This window comes from Zea mays, chromosome 8 (assembly GCF_902167145.1).
Source record: "Zea mays cultivar B73 chromosome 8, Zm-B73-REFERENCE-NAM-5.0, whole genome shotgun sequence".
Lineage (NCBI taxonomy): Eukaryota > Viridiplantae > Streptophyta > Magnoliopsida > Poales > Poaceae > Zea > Zea mays.
In genome coordinates, this window is record NC_050103.1 from 142,396,476 (window position 1) to 142,415,732 (window position 19,257).

General features: G+C 48.2%; 1 protein-coding gene across 2 annotated transcripts; it reads right to left on the bottom strand.

Moving 5' to 3' along the window:
• Positions 1-9,038: 9,038 nt before the first annotated feature.
• On the bottom strand, positions 9,039-16,410 carry LOC109941434 (probable protein phosphatase 2C 6). Of its 2 annotated transcripts, none has more exons than XM_020542394.2 (4): positions 15,201-16,410; positions 14,684-15,055; positions 14,488-14,593; positions 9,039-9,750 (listed from the first exon to the last, which is right to left on the bottom strand). In XM_020542394.2, the coding sequence occupies exons 1-4, from the start codon at positions 15,696-15,698 to the stop codon at positions 9,410-9,412; spliced, it is 1,317 nt and encodes a 438-aa protein (XP_020397983.1). In that variant the 5' UTR covers positions 15,699-16,410; the 3' UTR covers positions 9,039-9,409. The 2 variants fall into 2 exon arrangements, with proteins under 2 accessions (XP_020397983.1, XP_020397982.1); XM_020542393.3 differs by having other exon boundaries at positions 9,039-9,756; positions 15,201-16,381.
• Between the last annotated feature and the right edge of the window lie 2,847 nt (positions 16,411-19,257).

Below are 19,257 nucleotides of genomic sequence, written 5' to 3' on the forward strand. Positions count from 1 at the left end.
TCCTCTTGTTTTTCTAAAAGCCTATTCTTATCATTCAAGGCATCAATCAATTCATTAATTTTATCTACCTTGGTTCTATCTAGGCCCTTAAATAAACATGAATAATCTATTTCATCCTCATCACTAGATTCGTCCTCACTTGAAGAAGCATAAGTAGAGTTTCGAGTACATACCTTCTTCTCCCTTGCCATAAGGCATGTGTGACGCTCGTTGGGGAAGAGGGATGACTTGTTGAAGGCGGTGGCAACGAGTCCTTCATTGTCGGAGTCGGACGAGGAGCAATCCGAATCCCACTCCTTGCCAAGATGTGCCTCGCCCTTTGCCTTCTTATAGTTCTTCTTCTTCTCCCTCTTGTTCCCTTGATCCTGATCATTATCATTGTCGGGACAGTTAGCAATAAAATGACCAAGCTTACCACATTTGAAGCATGAGCGCTTCCCTTTTGTCTTGGTCTTGCTTGGCTGCCCCTTGCGACCCTTTAGCGCCGTCTTGAATCTTTTGATGATGAGGGCCATCTCTTCATCATTAAGTCCGGCCGCCTCAATTTGTACCACCTTGCTAGGTAGCGCCTCCTTGATTCTTGTTGCCTTGAGAGCAAGGGGTTGAGGCTCGTTGATTGGACCATTCAATGCGTCGTCCACGTATCTTGCCTCCTTGATCATCATTCGCCCGCTTACGAATTTTCCAAGCACTTCTTCGGGCGACATTTTGGTGTACCTGGGATTCTCACGAATATTATTCACCAAATGAGGATCAAGAACGGTAAAGGACCTTAGCATCAATCGGACGACGTCATGGTCCGTCCATCGCGTGCTTCCGTAGCTCCTTATTTTGTTGATAAGGGTCTTGAGCCGGTTGTATGTTTGGGTTGGCTCCTCGCCCCTTATCATCGCGAATCGTCCAAGCTCTCCCTCCACCAACTCCATCTTGGTGAGCAAGGTGACGTCGTTCCCCTCATGAGAAATTTTGAGGGTGTCCCAGATCTGCTTGGCATTGTCCAAGCCGCTCACTTTATGGTACTCGTCCCTGCACAAGGAGGCTAACAACACAGTAGTGGCTTGTGCATTTCTATGAATTTGTTCATTAATGAAAGTAGGACTATCCGAGCTATCGAACTTCATTCCACTTTCCACAATCTCCCATATGCTCGGATGGAGAGAGAACAGGTGACTACGCATTTTGTGGCTCCAAAATCCGTAGTCCTCTCCATCAAAGTGAGGAGGTTCGCCAAGTGGAATGGAGAGCAAATGAGTATTTGTACTTTGCGGAATATGAGAGTAGTCAAAAGAAAAGTTCGAATTAACCGGTTTCCTTCTCTCGTAGTCGTTGTGGTCGTCGTCCTTTTGGGAAGAAGATGACTCGTCGCTGTCGTCGTAGTAGACAATTTCCTTGATGCGCCTTGTCTTCTTCTTCTTCCCATCTCTCCGTCTATGGCCCGAGCCCGAGTCGGTAGGCTTATCATCCTTCGGCTCGTTGACGAAAGATTCCTTCTCTTTATCGTTGATCACGATACCCTTCCCCTTAGGATCCATCTCTTCGGGCGGTTAGTCCCCTTGTGAAGAGAACGACTCTGATACCAATTGAGAGCACCTAGAGGGGGGTGAATAGGTGATCCTATAATACTTAAAAAAACTTAAGCCACAAAAACTTGGTTAAGTGTTAGCACAATAACCGCCAAGTGGCTAGAGAGGAATCTTCGACAAAACACAATAACCAACAAGATCAATCACAGAGATGGCACGGTGGTTATCCCGTGGTTCGGCCAAGACCAACGCTTGCCTACTCCACGTTGTGGCGTCCCAACGGACGAGGGTTGCAATCAACCCCTCTCAAGCGGTCCAAAGACCCACTTGAATACCATGATGTTTTGCTTGCTTTACTCAATCCCGTTTGCGAGGAATCTCCACAACTTGGAGCCTCTCGCCCTTACACTTGAAATTCACAAAGAAGCACAGAGCAAGGGAGGGATTAGCAACGCACTCAAGACAAGAAATCACAGCAACACCACGCACACAAGTCGCAACGAGAGCTCACAACACAACTCAATGAGTTCACCACTCAACTAGAGCTCTAATTGCTATCGCAAAGAATCAAAGGCGCGGAATCGATGTCTTGGTGCTTAGGAATGTTGTAGGAATGCTTGGTGTGCTCCTCCATGCGCCTAGGGGTCCCTTTTATAGCCCCAAGGCAGCTAGGAGCCGTTGAGAGCAATCTAGGAAGGCTGATCTTGCCTTCTGTCGACTGGCGCACCGGACAGTCCGGTGCACACCGGACACTGTCCGGTGCCCGATTTCCTTCCAAACATGGCGCAGTCGACCGTTGGCAGCCTGAGAGCCGTTGGCGCACCGGACATGTCCGGTGCACACCGGACAGTCCGGTGCCCCTTCTAGCCGTTGGCTCGGCCACGTGTCCCGCGCAGATTGCGCGGCCGACCGTTGGCCCGGCCGACCGATGGCTCACCGGACAGTCCGGTGCACACCGGATAGTCCGGTGAATTATAGCCGTACGTCGCCGGTGAATTCCCGAGAGCGGTCACTTCGCTCGAGCCAACCTGGCGCACCGGACACTGTCTGGTGCACCACCGGACAGTCTGGTGCTCCCAGACTCAGCAAAGTCTTCGCTGCTCGAGCCAAGGCATTTTCAATTGGATTTTTCCTGTTTCCAGCACTTAGACACAATACATTAGTCCATAAAACAATGTACTAAGTCTGAGAAACATACCTTTATCCTTGATTTGTACTTTGTTCACCCTTTTACACTTAGGCACTTGTGTTGGACACTAACTCACCAAAATACTTAGAAATGGCCCAAGGGCACATTTCCCTTTCACAATGTCGCGCCTTCTCGACTGAGGAACCGGTGCCGCGACTCGAGGCAACCCTGTGCATGGCCCCACAGTGCCAACCGAGCACATCAGCCATGGGCCAGTCAGCCGCGGGAGAAGACGCGACGGTCGATATGGCCAAAAGTGGGCCGGCAGTAATGGCGGCAGCAGGCGAGCGGAAGCAGCCGTCAAATCGTCTGCAGGCTCACGTCCCCTCCTGGAGCAGCAGGGGAGCCCTCTCCCACGGCGTGAAGACGACGCACCCGTGTTTCGTCCCTCGAACGGCTCGCGCACGCACAACGGTTGCCCCGCGAACCACCCGTCTCGTCGCATTAACTTCGCGGCAGGCCAGGCGACACCTTTGGCAGGCGAAGCGGGCGAAGTTTCACCTCCGCCATGATGACCGTGTCAAAAAAGGTGCGCCACATCGTTTAATTTCATATCATTTTCCTCTTCCCCTTTCTCTCTCTTGCTACAGGGACCGGAAAGGGGATATTTCGAAAGGGATCCTTCTCCGCGAAGGAAGTGGGCCCCGAGCCCTCCTACTGATCAGGGGTTCGAAGGCTGGCCCCTCGAAAGGGTTCGACAGCCGCCCCAGAGCACTCGGGCTTCAGGCTCATTACTGATCAGAGGTTCGAAGGTTGGCCCCTCGGAAGGGTTCGACAGCCGCCTCAGACCACTTGGGCTCCGCGCCCACTACTGATCAGGGGTTCGAAGGCTGGCCCCTCGAAGGGTTCGACAGCCGCCCCAGAACACGCAGAGCGAGGGATGACTCTGGGTACGTCTGATACATGGCTGAGGCTTGGGCTACGCTCCCGAGGTACCCTAGGACATTTTCGAGACCAGCAGGAGCGGTTCTGTAACGGAATCCCATCATAGGGAGGCATCGAGCCCTCGAACCCTATCGAACGGGACCGGGTCCAGCAAATCACCTGCAGGTACTTTTGGAGCGCGCCTCTGGGCCACTAGCCGACCCTTATCAAACGGGGCGCGGGCGTCCACTCGGATCACTCGTTAGCAACTCACTAGAGACACCATGTTCGGCGCCCTCCGAGGGCAACATGGCGCTTTCCCCCCTCCTCCTTGCAGAAAGGCGACGAAGGGGCGTATGATAAAAGCCGAGTCGGTCCTTGATCGTCCTCTCGCTCTGTGCAGAGGCTCGGGGGTTGCTCTCGCAAACCCGGCTCCGGCCAAACCGTTGATAGCGTCAACAAACTAGCCCGAGAACTTGGAACCTGGTCGTGCACCCGGGCTACGATCAGATCGCATGAGGGAACAACCAGATCGGCCGAGGCATCACGAAAGGCATTAAGACCTCAGAGGAGTCAAACCACTCCTCCGAGGCCTCGGGGGCTACACCCGGCGGGTGCGCTCGCGCGCACCCACTGGAACAAAATATAACCGAGAAAGGTCGGTCCCCTTGCAAAAAAGTGCAACAAAGCCTCCAAGCGAGTACCAACACTCCCTTCGAGGCTCGGGGGCTAATGTCGGGGACCATAATTAGGGGTACCCCCAACACTCTTAAACTCGGCTGGTAATCACCATCAGCACAAGCTGCAGAGCCTGATGGGCACAATTCAGGTCAAGGCTCCGTCCACTCAAGGGACGCGATCTCGCCTCACTCGAGCCCAGCCTCGGGCAGGAACAGTAGACCCAGGCGGATTCACGCCTCGCCCGAGGGCCTCCTCAAGCAACGAGCGCTCCCTCGACTCGCCCGAGGCCCAGCTCGGGCAGGCTTTGCGGTGAAGCAACCTTGGCCAGATCGCCTCGCTAACCGACCGTATCGCAGGAGCATTCAATGCAAGGATCGCCTGACACCTTATCCTGACGCACGTTCCTCAGTCGGCAGGGCCGAAGTGACCGTAGTCACTTCGCCCCTCCACTGACCGACCTGACAAGAAACAACGTCGCCTGCCCCACTCCGAGTGCTGTGCCACCCGCCAGGGTGAGGCTGACAGCAGTCGAGTCCAGCCTCAGGCGCCACAGGAAGCTCCGCCTCGCCCGACCCCAGGGCTCGGCCCCCGCCTCGGCCTCGGAAGATGGACTCCGCCTCGCCCGACCCCAGGGCTCGGCCCCCGCCTCGGCCTCGGAAGGTGGTCTCCGCCTCGCCTGACCCCAAGGCTCAGCCTCAACCTCGACCTCGGAAGGCGGTCTCCGCCTCGCCCGACCCCAGGGCTCGGACTCAACCTCGACCTCGGGAGGAATCGCGTCCTTACCCGACCCCGGCCTCGGCCTCAGGAGGAGTCTCCGCCTCGCCCGACCTTGGGCTCGGACCGACCACGCCGTAGGGGGTGCATCATTACCCTACCCCTAGCTAGCTCAGGCTACGGGGGAACAAGACCGGCGTCCCATCCAGGCTCGCCCCGGTAACAAGCAATGATGGCTCCCCGCGTGCGTCCATGACGACGGCGGTTCTCAGCCCCTTACGGAAGCAAGGAGACGTCAGCAAGGTCCCAGCCGCCCCGACAGCTGTGCTTCTACAGGGCTCAAGCGCTCCTCCGACGGCCACGACATCGCATGCACAGGGCTCTAACACCTCTCCGACAGCCACGTTGGCATGTACATAGGGCTCTGACTCCTCTTTACCGGACACGTTAGCATACTGCTACACCTCCCATTGTACACCTAGACCCTCTCCTTACATCTATAAAAGGAAGGTCCAGGGCCCTCGTACGGGAGGGTGGCCGCGCGGGAGGACGGGCTGACGAACAGGCTCTCTCTCCCTCCCTCGCGAACGCTTGTAACCCCCTACTGCAAGCGCATCCGCCCTGGGCGCAGGATAACACGAGTCACGGTTCTCTTTCCCCCTTGTGTTCCATCTCGCGCCGACCCATCTGGGCTGGGACACGCAGCGACAATTTACTCGTCGGTCCAAGGATCCCCGGGGTCGAAACGCCGACACTTAGTAACTATGTTATTGCTCAACTTTAGTGTCAAGTTGTCACTCTTTTTAAAATATTATTGTTCCAAAGATGAAATTTATACTATCGTTGTTAATCCGATGATTAAACAAGATCATATTATATTAAACGAAACATGGAGTGACCACCCAGGAAAACAGCGCAACCACGAGTGCTATCATGGCTCTGGCTTTGGTAATTAGCTTAACTTACTTAATGCCTAGCAACCTTACCTGAAATATGGGCAAAAGGAGGAGCGGTTGATGGTGGCAGCTCACATTAACATCTGGACGTAGTCTTGACTAAGCTATCTCGCCCAGAGGGCCTCCACACGGACTTGGAAACCTTAGCATGTTGTTTCGTAGAGTGTATTTTGTGAGAGCCTCATAGTGCATCCTTAGTCATTCACCTCGGAAGTGTTTAAGGATTCGTACAACCTAGCCTAGAGGGGATACACGACTTGTGGGTAAAATTGTAGCACCTCTGCAGAGTGTAAAACTGATATATCAGTCGTGCTCACAGTTAAGAGCGACCTAGATCCTCACATGATTATTAAACTTTAAGATGGATATTAAATCATGGCCCTTGGTATAATGTGATTTGCTTAAGTGTTTTCACTTAAGTGGTTTTGAATATAATTATTTATGCTCATATTTAATTTTGGGAAGAGATACACTTACACATAGTAATAAGTTGTTGATAATAAAATAACAACCAACTAAAATGCTAACTGCACTGAACCTTAGCCTTACCTTGTTAACCTTGCATATTCCTCCCATTTGCTGAACCCCCGCCAAAAGTGAGCTCACCCTTTGCTAATTTTTTTATCATAAGGTGATGAGGAAGACTTTGACGAAGATCTTGATGAGTACTTAGTCTAGCGACGCTCCAGTCATCTTCCTTTGAGAGATCGCCTATAATATTTCTGTTGTACTTTGTTTATGATACTGCTTAAGACTCTTAAGTTTAGATGATATAATGAAGTTATTATACTCTCTTTTACGTCTTTATTGCATTGTATTTTGATATATTACACTTGTGACGTCAACATATGTGTGGAAAATTGATCCTAGCACATATATGCAATGCATTCAGTTTTGCCCCTAAAACCAGGTGTGACAGAAGTGGTACAAAGCTATGCTGACTCTAGATCATTAGACTAGTTAGAAATGGAAAGCCAAACCTGTTCAAAATATGATTATTTTGCTCTTACAAATTTATTTTATTAATCTTGTCTCTTTCATTTCAACTAAGATGACACTTTCTTCTTGTAGATGCTACGCACTCTCCATACCACTCGCGTGAACACCACATGTGTCCCTCCACCTCAGTAGGCTCCTTTTTACCTAGTTGTGGTGGAAGAAGACCCTGAGTAGATGCACCACCCTGTTGGAGGGAATGGTGTAATTGTGGAGGACAGTTCCGAGGAGGTTCTGGCGACACCCGCTCTGTCCCCAACACTTCATGCCTTTGCCGCTGGAGCTTCTTCATCATCACCACATGTGGCAGTCGCCCAAGTCCCTACTCCTAGAGGTGATGATCCTGATGATTCTGATGATGATGAAGGCGATGCTGATAGGTGATCCAAGTGCAACACTTATCTGATTGCCCAATTCTGTTTTTCGACTAGATCAAGTTTGTTGGTGGGTAGTCCCAGTACACCAATTGTTGCCTACGTCCACTATACGACACGATCGCACATCTATTACCCCCGACCGCACGTCCACACTCCGATTGTCTCGACAGTGACTCGTTCGCCCCCGGTCGCCCTCGATCGCCCTCGACCACTTCTGTCCATGGCAAGCTATGACTCCACCTTGCGATAAAGTATTTAATTATTTTAATGTTGTGTCAATACATTATTGTTTTAATATGCCAAAATTAAGGGGCCGTCAAAAAAATAGGAAAGATTATTTTCGATGAATATTCTGGCCAATGCCAGAGTTAATTTCAGCCAGAAAATAACTAAATTTCAGCTGTGGCCACCAAAAATTAGCTTTATTTTTGGCTAAATATTATTATGTCAAAACCACCGAAAATAAGTTTTTGCCGCTAAAAATAAGCTATTTTCGATAATAGATACTCCTGTAATGTCTAAACGCTATCGTTTTAGTGGAGCTCACCTCACGCCATTTCAATAGCTTCACCCCTGGTGTTAATTATATATAAAATAAAACTCTTAGACTTGCTTAGCATGTTTCTTTAGATAGTTTCAACTGGCTTATTTTTTCTAAGGACATGTATAGCTGCATTAACCATAAAGCCTAGCATGATCGTTTTGTAGCTGCATTAACTATAAAGCTGTGATATTCTGGCCCCTCAGTTGATTTTCTGGCCCAAGGCTTAATAGAATTAATAGAGTATTCATACCAACAAGGTTTATCTTCTTTTTCGGAAGCCTATCTCGAAAGAACCTCCAAGTTAAGCGTGTTTGGCTTGGAGCAATTTATGATGGGTGACCGACCGGAAAGTTTTTCTCGGGTGTGCATGAGTGAGGATAAAGTGTGCACAAAAGACCCGTGTTGGTCTGTGGGGACGATATATGATCCTAGAGAGCTGTCAGGAGTAAGTACCGCCAGTTCAGGGATTAGACGAGATGTTACAAGTGGTATCAGAGCCGACCCTCGAGGTTTCACGGGCGTGTGTAGGCTAGGGGGTTCGGGTATATGGTGCATGTGGGCCCGGAGTGATCACATGGCATGACATATGACGACACTAGACACACAGACATGGCTAAGAGGAGAGGTTCCTGGATTGGGGTTGACCGACGAGGACGTTAGTCTTCTAAGGGGGTGGATTGTGATATCATGGCCCCTGGGATGGTGATTTCCTGGCCTAAGACTTAATAGAATTAATAGAGTATCTATACCAACAAGGTACATCTTCTTTTTCGGAAGTCTGTCTCAAAAGAACCTTCAAGTTAAGCGTGCTTGGCTTCAAACAATTTATGATGGGTGACCGACCGGAAAGTTTTTCTCGAGTGTGCATGAGTAAGAACAAAGTGTGCACAAAAGACTCGTGTTAGTCTGTGGAGACGATATATGATCCTAGAGAGCTACCAGGAGTAAATACCGTCGGTCCAGGATTGGACGGGACGTTACAAAAGCCTCTAACATTAGTGTGATCGTTTTGGTCCTAAAACTTTACCATACATATGTTGAGTACAAATTTATGTAGACCAAGGTTTTTTTTTTGGTTTGAACTTTTTAGTCCAACTCAACCCTTGTAGACCCATTCAGTTCCTTTCAACCAGTATCCAAATTTCAGAGTCCATTCTTGTTTTACCAGCTGATGCAATTGATAGATTTTCCAAATTAAGGCAGGTAGGATACAAACCTTTATAACACTTTCGTTTCTTTTGTACCCTACATGGTAAAAAAAATACATTGACAGATACTTGGACGCCAAGCTTGACAAAAAAGAATGCAGACAAAAAGAATACAGGGCAATGAAGAAAGAAGAGTGAAAACAGGACCGTCGCCACGGTCAGGAAACATAAACCCTGGCACGGATTTTACAATTTGTACCATATACAGGAATACAAACCTTTGGCAGCCCAAATTGCTTAAAAAGAACTAGGCTAAGTAATGTACTAAGGCAGCGACTAAACTGACCAAATTTGGATTCTCCAAATCTATAGGTTCCTAGCAACTTGTCGCTATAATTGTCCATTAAGTCATCATGGTTAGGTTTTGCTCTTGAACTTACGCTGTGCTTTCAGGTCAACTACAACGACAGTGATGTTGTCTTTGCTCCCCTTCTGAAGAGCAAGCTTTGACAAGCATTCGGCAGCCGCTTGAGCAGCTGCGTCTGCGGAATCACCAACCCGTGGGGCTGATGATGAGCTTGTGCCATTCTTTTTGTGCCACAGAAGTATCCGCTTGCGAGCAACTTCACATACCTCTTCATTTGAGATTACGTCCCAAAGGCCGTCGCTAGCAAGAATAAGGCACTCATCATCCTTAGCCCGCGGAACTATTGTTACCTCCGGGACTGGAATTATCCATGGCTTCAGATATCTGTCACCTGCAACTAATAGAAGCTATTACAGTTCTGCTCATATAATACTTGCTTTGTATCTTGGAATTTTGTTTGAAATGAAACAACTAAAACTACCAAGCTGAGAGTACTCAGTTCTTCTACAAGCATATTTGAATTGAAGAAAAAAAAATGGTGTATCCTCAATATGCTCCACTTAGGTAACATAATCAATGGCAAGAAAAGGTTCTATGGGGTCCTTGCTAATGCAGAGAAGAACCTAGCAACATACATGCTCACTTTCATGATAGGTCAAAGTTCATAGCAGAGCGAAAGGGCCTCTAGCCGAGTTGGTTAGGTGGTCTGAGTAGCACTCCTCAGGCCCTGAGTTCGACTCCCCGTGGAAGCGAATTTTCAGGCTGTGGTTAAAAAAATTCCCTCGTTTGTCCCGCGCCAAAGCACAGGTCTAAGACCCGGCTCCGGCCGTTCTCAACATGGGCTACGGTGCCGCTGTATATGGGTGGGGCAGGGATTCGAGGGTTTTCTCGACCTACGTGAGAAGGTCTTCTTCTTCTTAATATAATGCCGTGGGAGCGGTCTTAGCCCCGCAGGTCAGAGTTTTTAAAGTTCATAGCAGTGGAGACAAATTTCGAAATTAGTTTAAAGGTATATATTCTACACTAAAGAGAAAGATCTATTCACGTCTAGTGTTAGTAAATAGAAACAAAAACAGCAAGCGCCTTTAGTGTGTACGCATCGTATAGTACTACAACGGAAAGTATTGTACTTCAGAAGTCAAGAACTCAAAAGAAAGCATGCAGCATAAAATCGAAGGCATCGCCCAGAAACAGAGTGTACTCGAGGATGTTTGTAGTCAAGCCAATAGCCTGCCCAAACTCCATTATTTTGAACACATCATGCTATCGGAACAATCGCAGATGGCTCCAGAAGGGGGTGAGGAAGCAGCATAATTTGCCAAACATTCCCAGGACCTAGTGCAATGGACGTCCGTTTAAATTTGCTTCTCTATATTGACGAATTTAATGATCTATGATCTATACAAAAACTTCATATTACACTTGAGCACAAGGATACCAGACTCAATCCTATTTTGTTCCAAATCACTGGTATATAGATACCATTTGAACACAAAGTCACATGCGAAGAACTTGATTTTAGCAAAAAGAGAAAAGAAAGAAAAAAATTGTGTATGTTCAACATCATATTTTGTACCATATATGAACTTAAAGGAACACTTTGCTGGTTTCATGCAGTCTCATTGAGAGCTTGCTTAGAATTTCAAAACAGGAGAGAAAATACGTAATTAACCATCCATAGAATACCTATGCAAATTCCCCAACTCTATATTGAATACCCATATCAAATTATGTTCAAGTGTACTGTTACATTTATATGAAACTGACTAAAAAGGTTTAACGCCCCCCCCCCCCCCCCCCCCCCAGCACACACCACCACCAAATAAGTAACTGCTTCAAAACACAAAGCAGCAACATCGTGGCAAATATGAGAGACTGCCCTTGCAGTAGGATATAAAATATCCTAGGATTTCCAAAACCCCCATGTAGTGTACAAATTTCCCCACGGCTGCACAACCGTAAGAAAAAAATGTATTTTCAGGAAAACAAGGGGTCAGGCTCAGGAAGCAACCGATGGTAGAGCATAGACATGAGAACAATTGTATAGGGGAGATCTATCACCTATCTACGCCACAAGTGAGCATACAATGAGGCATGACCAAACCATACAGACGAGGCCTGTGACTTTCGCCCATGTGTGCAACCAAGTATCAAAAGTTATTCAGGAAACATAGTTTTTCTTCCCTCTACAATAGAGCAATTCCACAAGAAAGATTGCTTTTAACTGTTTTAGGACCCTGACCTTTCTTGGCCAATAGAAACATGAGACAGAACCAAATGACTGGAGTCAGAATATGTTCAGGGAGTTAGAAATGTTGCAGATAGAATCTTAGGATGCTCTAAAACAGGATCTGAATTCAATATCATGCACTACATCATAACAAAGGGCATAATCCACTTCCATGGCTTCCTTGAATTTAACAATTCTAGGGAAGACGTGCATTGCTTGGAAGTATAAAAATATTACAACACAGGAGAGCCACAGAAGTACAAAAATCGTGTAATATACAATTTGGAGTAACAACTAATGTGGACAGAATTGTTCCTTGCCACTTAATAAACACAGATTGTTGCTCACTTGAAAGCTAGAAATATTTTAACATGTAATGAAAATTAAACCAGCTCTTATATAACATTCGTATTTTGCAAGGTAACTTACCTTTGTCATGCTAGGCTGCTAATTTGTCCAACTACTTTTTTGTAAAAAAAATGATAGCAAAGTAGCATCTTCGGTCAATCAACATAGACAGCATTTACGTAATGGTCCTTCAATGCACATTTCGTGTTGTTGTGGACCAGAAACTACATAAAAATTGTAAAATCACCAGGTATTTTTTTTATTATAACTAATACATTCTGTTATGGTCACTAGATCGGTGAGGGATTGGAGAGGGGTATCGATGGGCAGGAACGTCGGGCTGCGGTAGCAGCAGCCATGGGCCCTCTAGGGGGATTAGATAAGGATAGTTAGAGATAAGATTAGAAGATTAGTTGAGATTATTTAGGAGATTAGTTGAGATTATCTAGGAAGGTTATCAGTTAGTAGTTTGTTGAGAGTTTTTAGGAGATAAGGATCTCTAGCTAGATAGGGGCAGCCAACCGGCCTATTTATGTAATCAATGGATGAGAAATAAAGCAGGCAAGAATTAGAAGGGACAAACCCTCCTCTTGCTTGGCCGGGGGCCTTTGCCCACGGCCAAGCAAGAGGAGGGTTTGTCCCTTCTAATTCTTGCCTGCTTTATTTCTCATCCATTGATTACATAAATAGGCCGGTTGGCTGCCCCTATCTAGCTAGAGATCCTTATCTCCTAAAAACTCTCAACAAACTACTAACTGATAACCTTCCTAGATAATCTCAACTAATCTCCTAAATAATCTCAACTAATCTTCTAATCTTATCTCTAACTATCCTTATCTAATCCCCCTAGAGGGCCCATGGCTGCTGCTACCGCAGCCCTAACGTGGGCCTTCTTAGGCCCTGACACTACACCCCTCCTGGACAAGCAGCTCGCCCTCGAGCTGCCGCATAACGGGTGCTCAAAGACCGAGTCTACTTGACCCAAAACCAAACACCTAGAAGACAAGCCTTTTACATCTCGGCTTATCTTATTATTCTGAATCTGATTTTTTTACCCCATAAGATAAGGCGGACACGCACGTGTGCAGCCACCTGGATTCCATGGACGCCATCTGCACGAAAGGGGAGCGCATGGATGGGCACCTGGAATAGGTCGCAACAATAACCAGCGGAGGCGCCCTCGTGGCGGCCGGTAGCGGAATGTGGTGGCGCTAAATAGTGCGCCCTTGTTGATGACGAGGTGAGTGCCTTCCTTACCGCCGCTGTCGTAGAGTTGAAGTTCGTCGCCCGCGGGACACATATCATGCTTGCACTTCGAGATAGCGGCCTGGTGCCACTGCTGATGGCCGTCCGACAGGGTGAGGTCGTGTCGACGTGTGCCGAGGTCAACCGTCACCAAGGCTACCTCGAGCATCTGCCGGCGCATCTCCCGCACTTTCTGTCGTGCAAGGAAGCCACGAGCAGCAGCTTGTATGCCCACAGCCGCCGATGTCCGGAGCCGTGCAGACAGCGCCAGCTGGTGTTGCTCATGTTGCACTGCTGCCTTGATTTGCAGCAGCCCTTGCTCAACCTTCTGGAGCGTGGCTTGCATCTTTGTGAGATCAGCCCTTATGTTGGTCCACAAATCTCCCATCGATGGAGCTGGTGATTGCTGAGTCGTGGCTGCCCCTAGTGGCGTCGCCCATGGGGACGGAGACGCCGTCAACGAAGATGATGTGATGAAATTTGGCGTTGTCCCTGGGGATGGGCACGCCGGCGTCCAGGATGTGGTGACAAAATTGGCAGGCGATGCTGCCCATAGAGATAGGGACGCCGGTTGCCAGGATGGCGTGACGAAGGTGGCATGCGGCGCAGCCCATGGAGATGGGGACGTCGGTTGCCAGGACGGCGTGACGAAGGTGACATGCGGCGTTGTCCATGGAGATGGGGACGCCGATTGCCAGGATGACGCCGCGAAATTGGCAGCAGAAGCCATGGGATCAGATCGAAACCCAAGCTAGCCGATACCAGATGTTATGGTCACTAGATCGGTGAGGGATTGGAGAGGGGTATCGATGGGCAGGAACGTCGGCCGGGGGCCTTTGCCCACGGCCAAGCAAGAGGAGGGTTTGTCCCTTCTAATTCTTGCCTGCTTTATTTCTCATCCATTGATTACATAAATAGGCCGGTTGGCTGCCCCTATCTAGCTAGAGATCCTTATCTCCTAAAAACTCTCAACAAACTACTAACTGATAACCTTCCTAGATAATCTCAACTAATCTCCTAAATAATCTCAACTAATCTTCTAATCTTATCTCTAACTATCCTTATCTAATCCCCCTAGAGGGCCCATGGCTGCTGCTACCGCAGCCCTAACGTGGGCCTTCTTAGGCCCTGACACATTCCCTGTCACCAAAATTGAGGTTGCAGAGGTGTTGAACTAGTAAACCAAACAGTAATTCATTGATAGAAATTTATTCAAATTTCCTTATCCAAATCGTTGCAACAGTAAACCAAGGTGACTTATTATATATAGCAAGGCAGTGTGCTGGAGAGAAATAAAAAGCATACCAATTGATCGCGACATTGCAAGAACACCAAAAACTCGATAACCATTCCATTGTATGACCTTACCACCCTCTGCCTCAATCCTTGCATACTCATCTTCCCTGTTAGGCTGAAGAACGAATTGAGCAAAGCAGTAAACATCTGCTTAACATGTCAGCTGAAAGGTCAGGCAAATAAACAGCATTGCAGGAGAGCTTACTTTATGATCCACCGACAGAGGCACGGGCTGCTTGCCACGGCAGAGCACCGCCCGTGAATCTCCACAATTGGAGACAATGATATGCGAGGAGCAGATGACGGCGACGACCGCCGTTGAACCCACGGTCTCAGGTGCCACAGGTTCGGGCACAAGCATCATAGCAGCGTCACTTATGCGTGCTTCGCCACCATCTTCCCTGATCGTCTTGCCCCCAACATCGTCATCCACTCTAGCGAAAGAATCCACAAAGGCCTTTTCCCACTGTTTCTTGAATTCCATGTCTCCCAAGTTAGCTGCGCACACGGTCTGCTCTATCCTGCTCAGCTGCTCCAGTAGGGCCCCATGGAGGCGTTCCCGACAGTAATTTGCTACCTACAACGAATTGAGCCAATGCCACTCAATGTAGCTGTACCAACAACAAAATGTTCTATTTAGGAGTACACACAGTCTTAAGTCTTAACTAGAGTACCAAAAATGAGCCTGCTAATAGGAAGTCATTAATGGACGGTAAGCATACCTGTGCACCACCATGTCCGTCATAGACACCAAAGAAATGTGCAGGTAATCGGAACGTCATGGGATCGAGCCCATCGACCACCGCATTGCCGGTGAGCATCCAGAGTGGCACGTCAAAGAATCGCGGCACTATAGCAACGGCATCCTCCATCTCCGGCCGGCGGCCGCATATAGTGGTGTAGCCCCACAGCGGCACGCAGTCCACGGCGAAGACACTCCTCCCACCAGCTGCGACCCTGGCCTCCGCCTCGACCGTGGCCGCGGACGCGGCCGAGTCCTCGAACACCATGGGGCCAAGGCCACCCTCCGCGCCCGCTGCCGCGCCGAAGAAACCCATCCCGACCCCCTCGAAGTCAGCGCTGGCCACGCTGCTGCAGTCGCTGGCCACCGAGCACGGGCTCCCGGCCAGAGACGCGTCTCCCCCTTCCCCTTCCGGCGCCAGCGCGTCGTCGTCCGCCGCGGAGGCCGTCCTGACCGGGGGCACGGAGACCCCCTCCATGGCTCCCACGACCGCCGCGGCGATCAGCGTGAGCTCCGCCGCAGCGGGGCTAAACGTCGGCGCAGGCGGAGCCGCGAGCGGCGCCACGACCGCTACGACATCCTCCAGCCTTCCCTCCGCCGTTGCAGCCGCCGCAACCTCCTCCAGGATCACCTTCCCAGGCCGGCTCAAGTCCTTCGCAGAAGCACCGCATAGCTCCCGCTACCCCTCCGCCGCCGCCTTATTCTCATGTGCCCTCCAGATCTGCCTAACCCGGCCCCAAATCAGGCGCCCCGAGCCTCGGGCGGGTCCGGAGGCAGGCACACGCAGATCCGAGCCCAAGCCCCCGAATCGCCAAAGCACACGGGCAGGCAACGGCAACGCCCGCCCTCCTCGTGAGGAAGGATGGAACTCGGGGAGCAGAGTAGCGGCACCACCACCAAAGTGCGTCGTACAGTAGCGACCAAGGCAGTGGCAAGCAGCGCCCTCGACGGCTCGACCTGGGGAGCCGGGAAGCGGAGGGAGATTTGGCAGCCGTTGGGTAACGTTGATCTGGGACTGGGTAATTGCTGTCACTATGGCTCGGGAGCCGGGACCGGGAGTTACCGGCAGAAAGGAGGGAGAGGCGACGGGCGGGACGAGCGAGCGAGGGAGGGAGGGAGGGTAGGAAAGCTACGTGCACTTTCGTGTGTGCGCGCGCGCGTGCGGGGGACAGGTGTCGAGGCCGCGCTATGGGGACGGGACGTGCGGGGGCCGCGGGGATCAGGTGCGCCGCCACGAGCACCCGGCAGCGGGGTGGCTACGGGGCGCGTGTCGATGGGCGGGGAAGGGCGCGTGGAGGATGGGCGGGGCCTCGAGTGCTTGTCTGTAGGCTGTAGCGCATACGACGGCTAGTCTTGCCTGTCAGGTTTGGCCTGCCAATGCCATAGTGCCGCTGCCCATGGTCATGGAGGCTGTTGACCTTGTTGCCTGCTTGTACAAGCATAGGCTCCCTTCATCCAGAATAAACAGTGTAGTACTTTGCATCTCGATAAACAAACTAATTTCACGTTTAATTAATTATATAGAAAGCAATATCAATATAATGCAATAGTTTTGTGAATAAAATATTTTATATCATAAATACTTTTTTATATGTTCGATCAAACTTAACATTTGATGACTTTCTTAAAACATGAGACATACACTTGTTTTACATCCAGAGTCATGATGCCATATAATATTTTAGGAAAAAAACTTTAACATAACTTATTTTCAAGATATACTTTTCCCGTTCTAGAATCCTGTTTGAATCTTTTAGACTAAATTTTAGTTCCGTCACATAAATTGTTTGAATATTATACTAATTACACATATAAAAACTAAACGATAACATAAATCTATTAAACCTGATTAGTCCATGATTCGCTCATGTGTTACTGCAGTAAACATTTGATACTCATGTATTAATTAGCCTTAATGAATTCGTCTTGTCGCTTAGTCTTCATCTACATAGTTAGTTTTGAATTATACTATATTTAATACTAGTAATCGGCATTCAAACGTCCAATGTAACATGTACTCCCCTAAGGATTTGTACAACCCTAAGCCCTTGAATCGGTTTTCTAGATACAAAAGACAACTAAGAGGTCATATGTCTAAGCACTTGAATCAATTTTCTAAGTACAAGAGACAACTAAGAGTCCATATGATACAATTTGGATCCTCTAAATCATAAATATAGTCAAGACACAATGTATATAGAGTCTCGTGTAGAGACGAGCTCTTCTATAGACCCATCAAAAGACCCCTGCGGACTATATTTAATGCTTCTAACTATCCAAATATTCGATAGGAGAGAGACTAAATTTTAGTTCATGTATCAAACACACTCTTAGTTACGATAAATTATAGATAGAAACTAAATAGTCCTTAAGTCTATTTATAGAATTATGGGAGAACATCTGCGTTGTTAGAGCATCTCCAAGAGTGGGACCTAAAATTGGGCCTTAAAATGGAATAAGGTCGAACAGAAATGTGTATAGGACCCAACAATTGTGTTAGCTCCAACAGTGAGTCCTATACAGCGCCATTTAGTTAAATCTGGTTTTATCTATTGGTTTTGGCGGAAGATTTCCCGCCACGCCGTACTTGTTTTGCGCACCGGTTGCTCTGCTTCGTTGGACGGCCGAAGACCTAGACATTTGGCAACATATCTTCCTTCACCCTGTAGACGTAGGAGGTTGGCGCAGCTTTCATCACGTGCGTTCGCATGGACAGGTCGACGGTTAGAGAGAATATTGCAGCTTTCATCACGCCTAGTATGCTTTGCTTTTCATCACGCCTGGTATGCTATTTCACGCCTGGGAGTACTTCATCCACACATTCACGTTACTCTCTTCCTCTAATTGAATTGGACGTGATGCTATTACTCCCTTCCTCTAATTCAAGTTGACATGATGCTCCAGTTATTGGATAGATGTTTTAAGATTAGTAAATATGAAACGAAAGAGAGTTCATAAATAATTTTCATCTTTGTTGATACACTATTAATTGATTTCTTATTCAATTTTTTCAATACGTTTCAGAAACATGTCCGGTTTTAGGAGGTATAAGATACATCAACAAGATAAATATTTAGCAGATGAACTTGACTATTCCATTGTTCTTTTGATGGGTAAATACTGGAAGACAAAATTGAAGCAGCAGAAAAAGCATCGTGGTTCAGTTTTTGGACATAAGGTTTACAATCGAAGTAGAGGAGAACACGCTATAAAATTATATCTTGACTACTTTGCTGAGAATCCAACATATCCCAAGAAGATTTTTCGACGACGCTTTCGGATGAGTTCCCCATTTGTTCAAAAGGATAGCTGAAGCTGTTGAAAAACATGATAAATATTTTGTTCAGAAAGTTAATGTCGTCGGTCATTATGGTTTTCACCTGCTTGCAAAAGGTTACTGCAGCTTTTCGACAACTAGATTATGGTGTTCCAGCAGATTATGTTGATGAGTATATTCGGATGGGTGGAAGCACTGCTATTGAGAGTCTGAGAAAATTTGTGGCGGCTGAAAGTCGCCTAGAGGGGGGTGAATAGGGCGAAACTGAAATTCTCAAAATAATCACAACTACAAGCCGGGTTAGCGTTAGAAATATAATAGAGTCCACGAGAGAGGGCGCAAAACAAATCGCAAGCGAATAATAAAGTGAGACACGCGGATTTGTTTTACCGAGGTTCGATTCTCTCAAACCTACTCCCCGTTGAGGAGGCCACAAAGGCCGGGTCTCTTTCAACCCTTCCCTCTCTCAAACGGTCCCTCGGACCGAGTAAGCTTCTCTTCTCAAATCACTTGGGAATCAAACTTCCCGCAAGGACCACCACACGATTGGTGCCTCTTGCCTCAATTACAAGTGAGTGTTTGATCACAAGAAAGAATACGAAAGAAAAGAAGCGACCCAAGCGCAAGAGCTCAAATGAACACTACAAATCACTCTCTCTAATCACTAATGCTTTGTGTGGAGTTGGGAGAGGATTTGATCTCTTTTGGTGTGCTTTGCAATGAATGCTAGCTCTTGTATAGTGGTTGGAAGCTGGAAAAC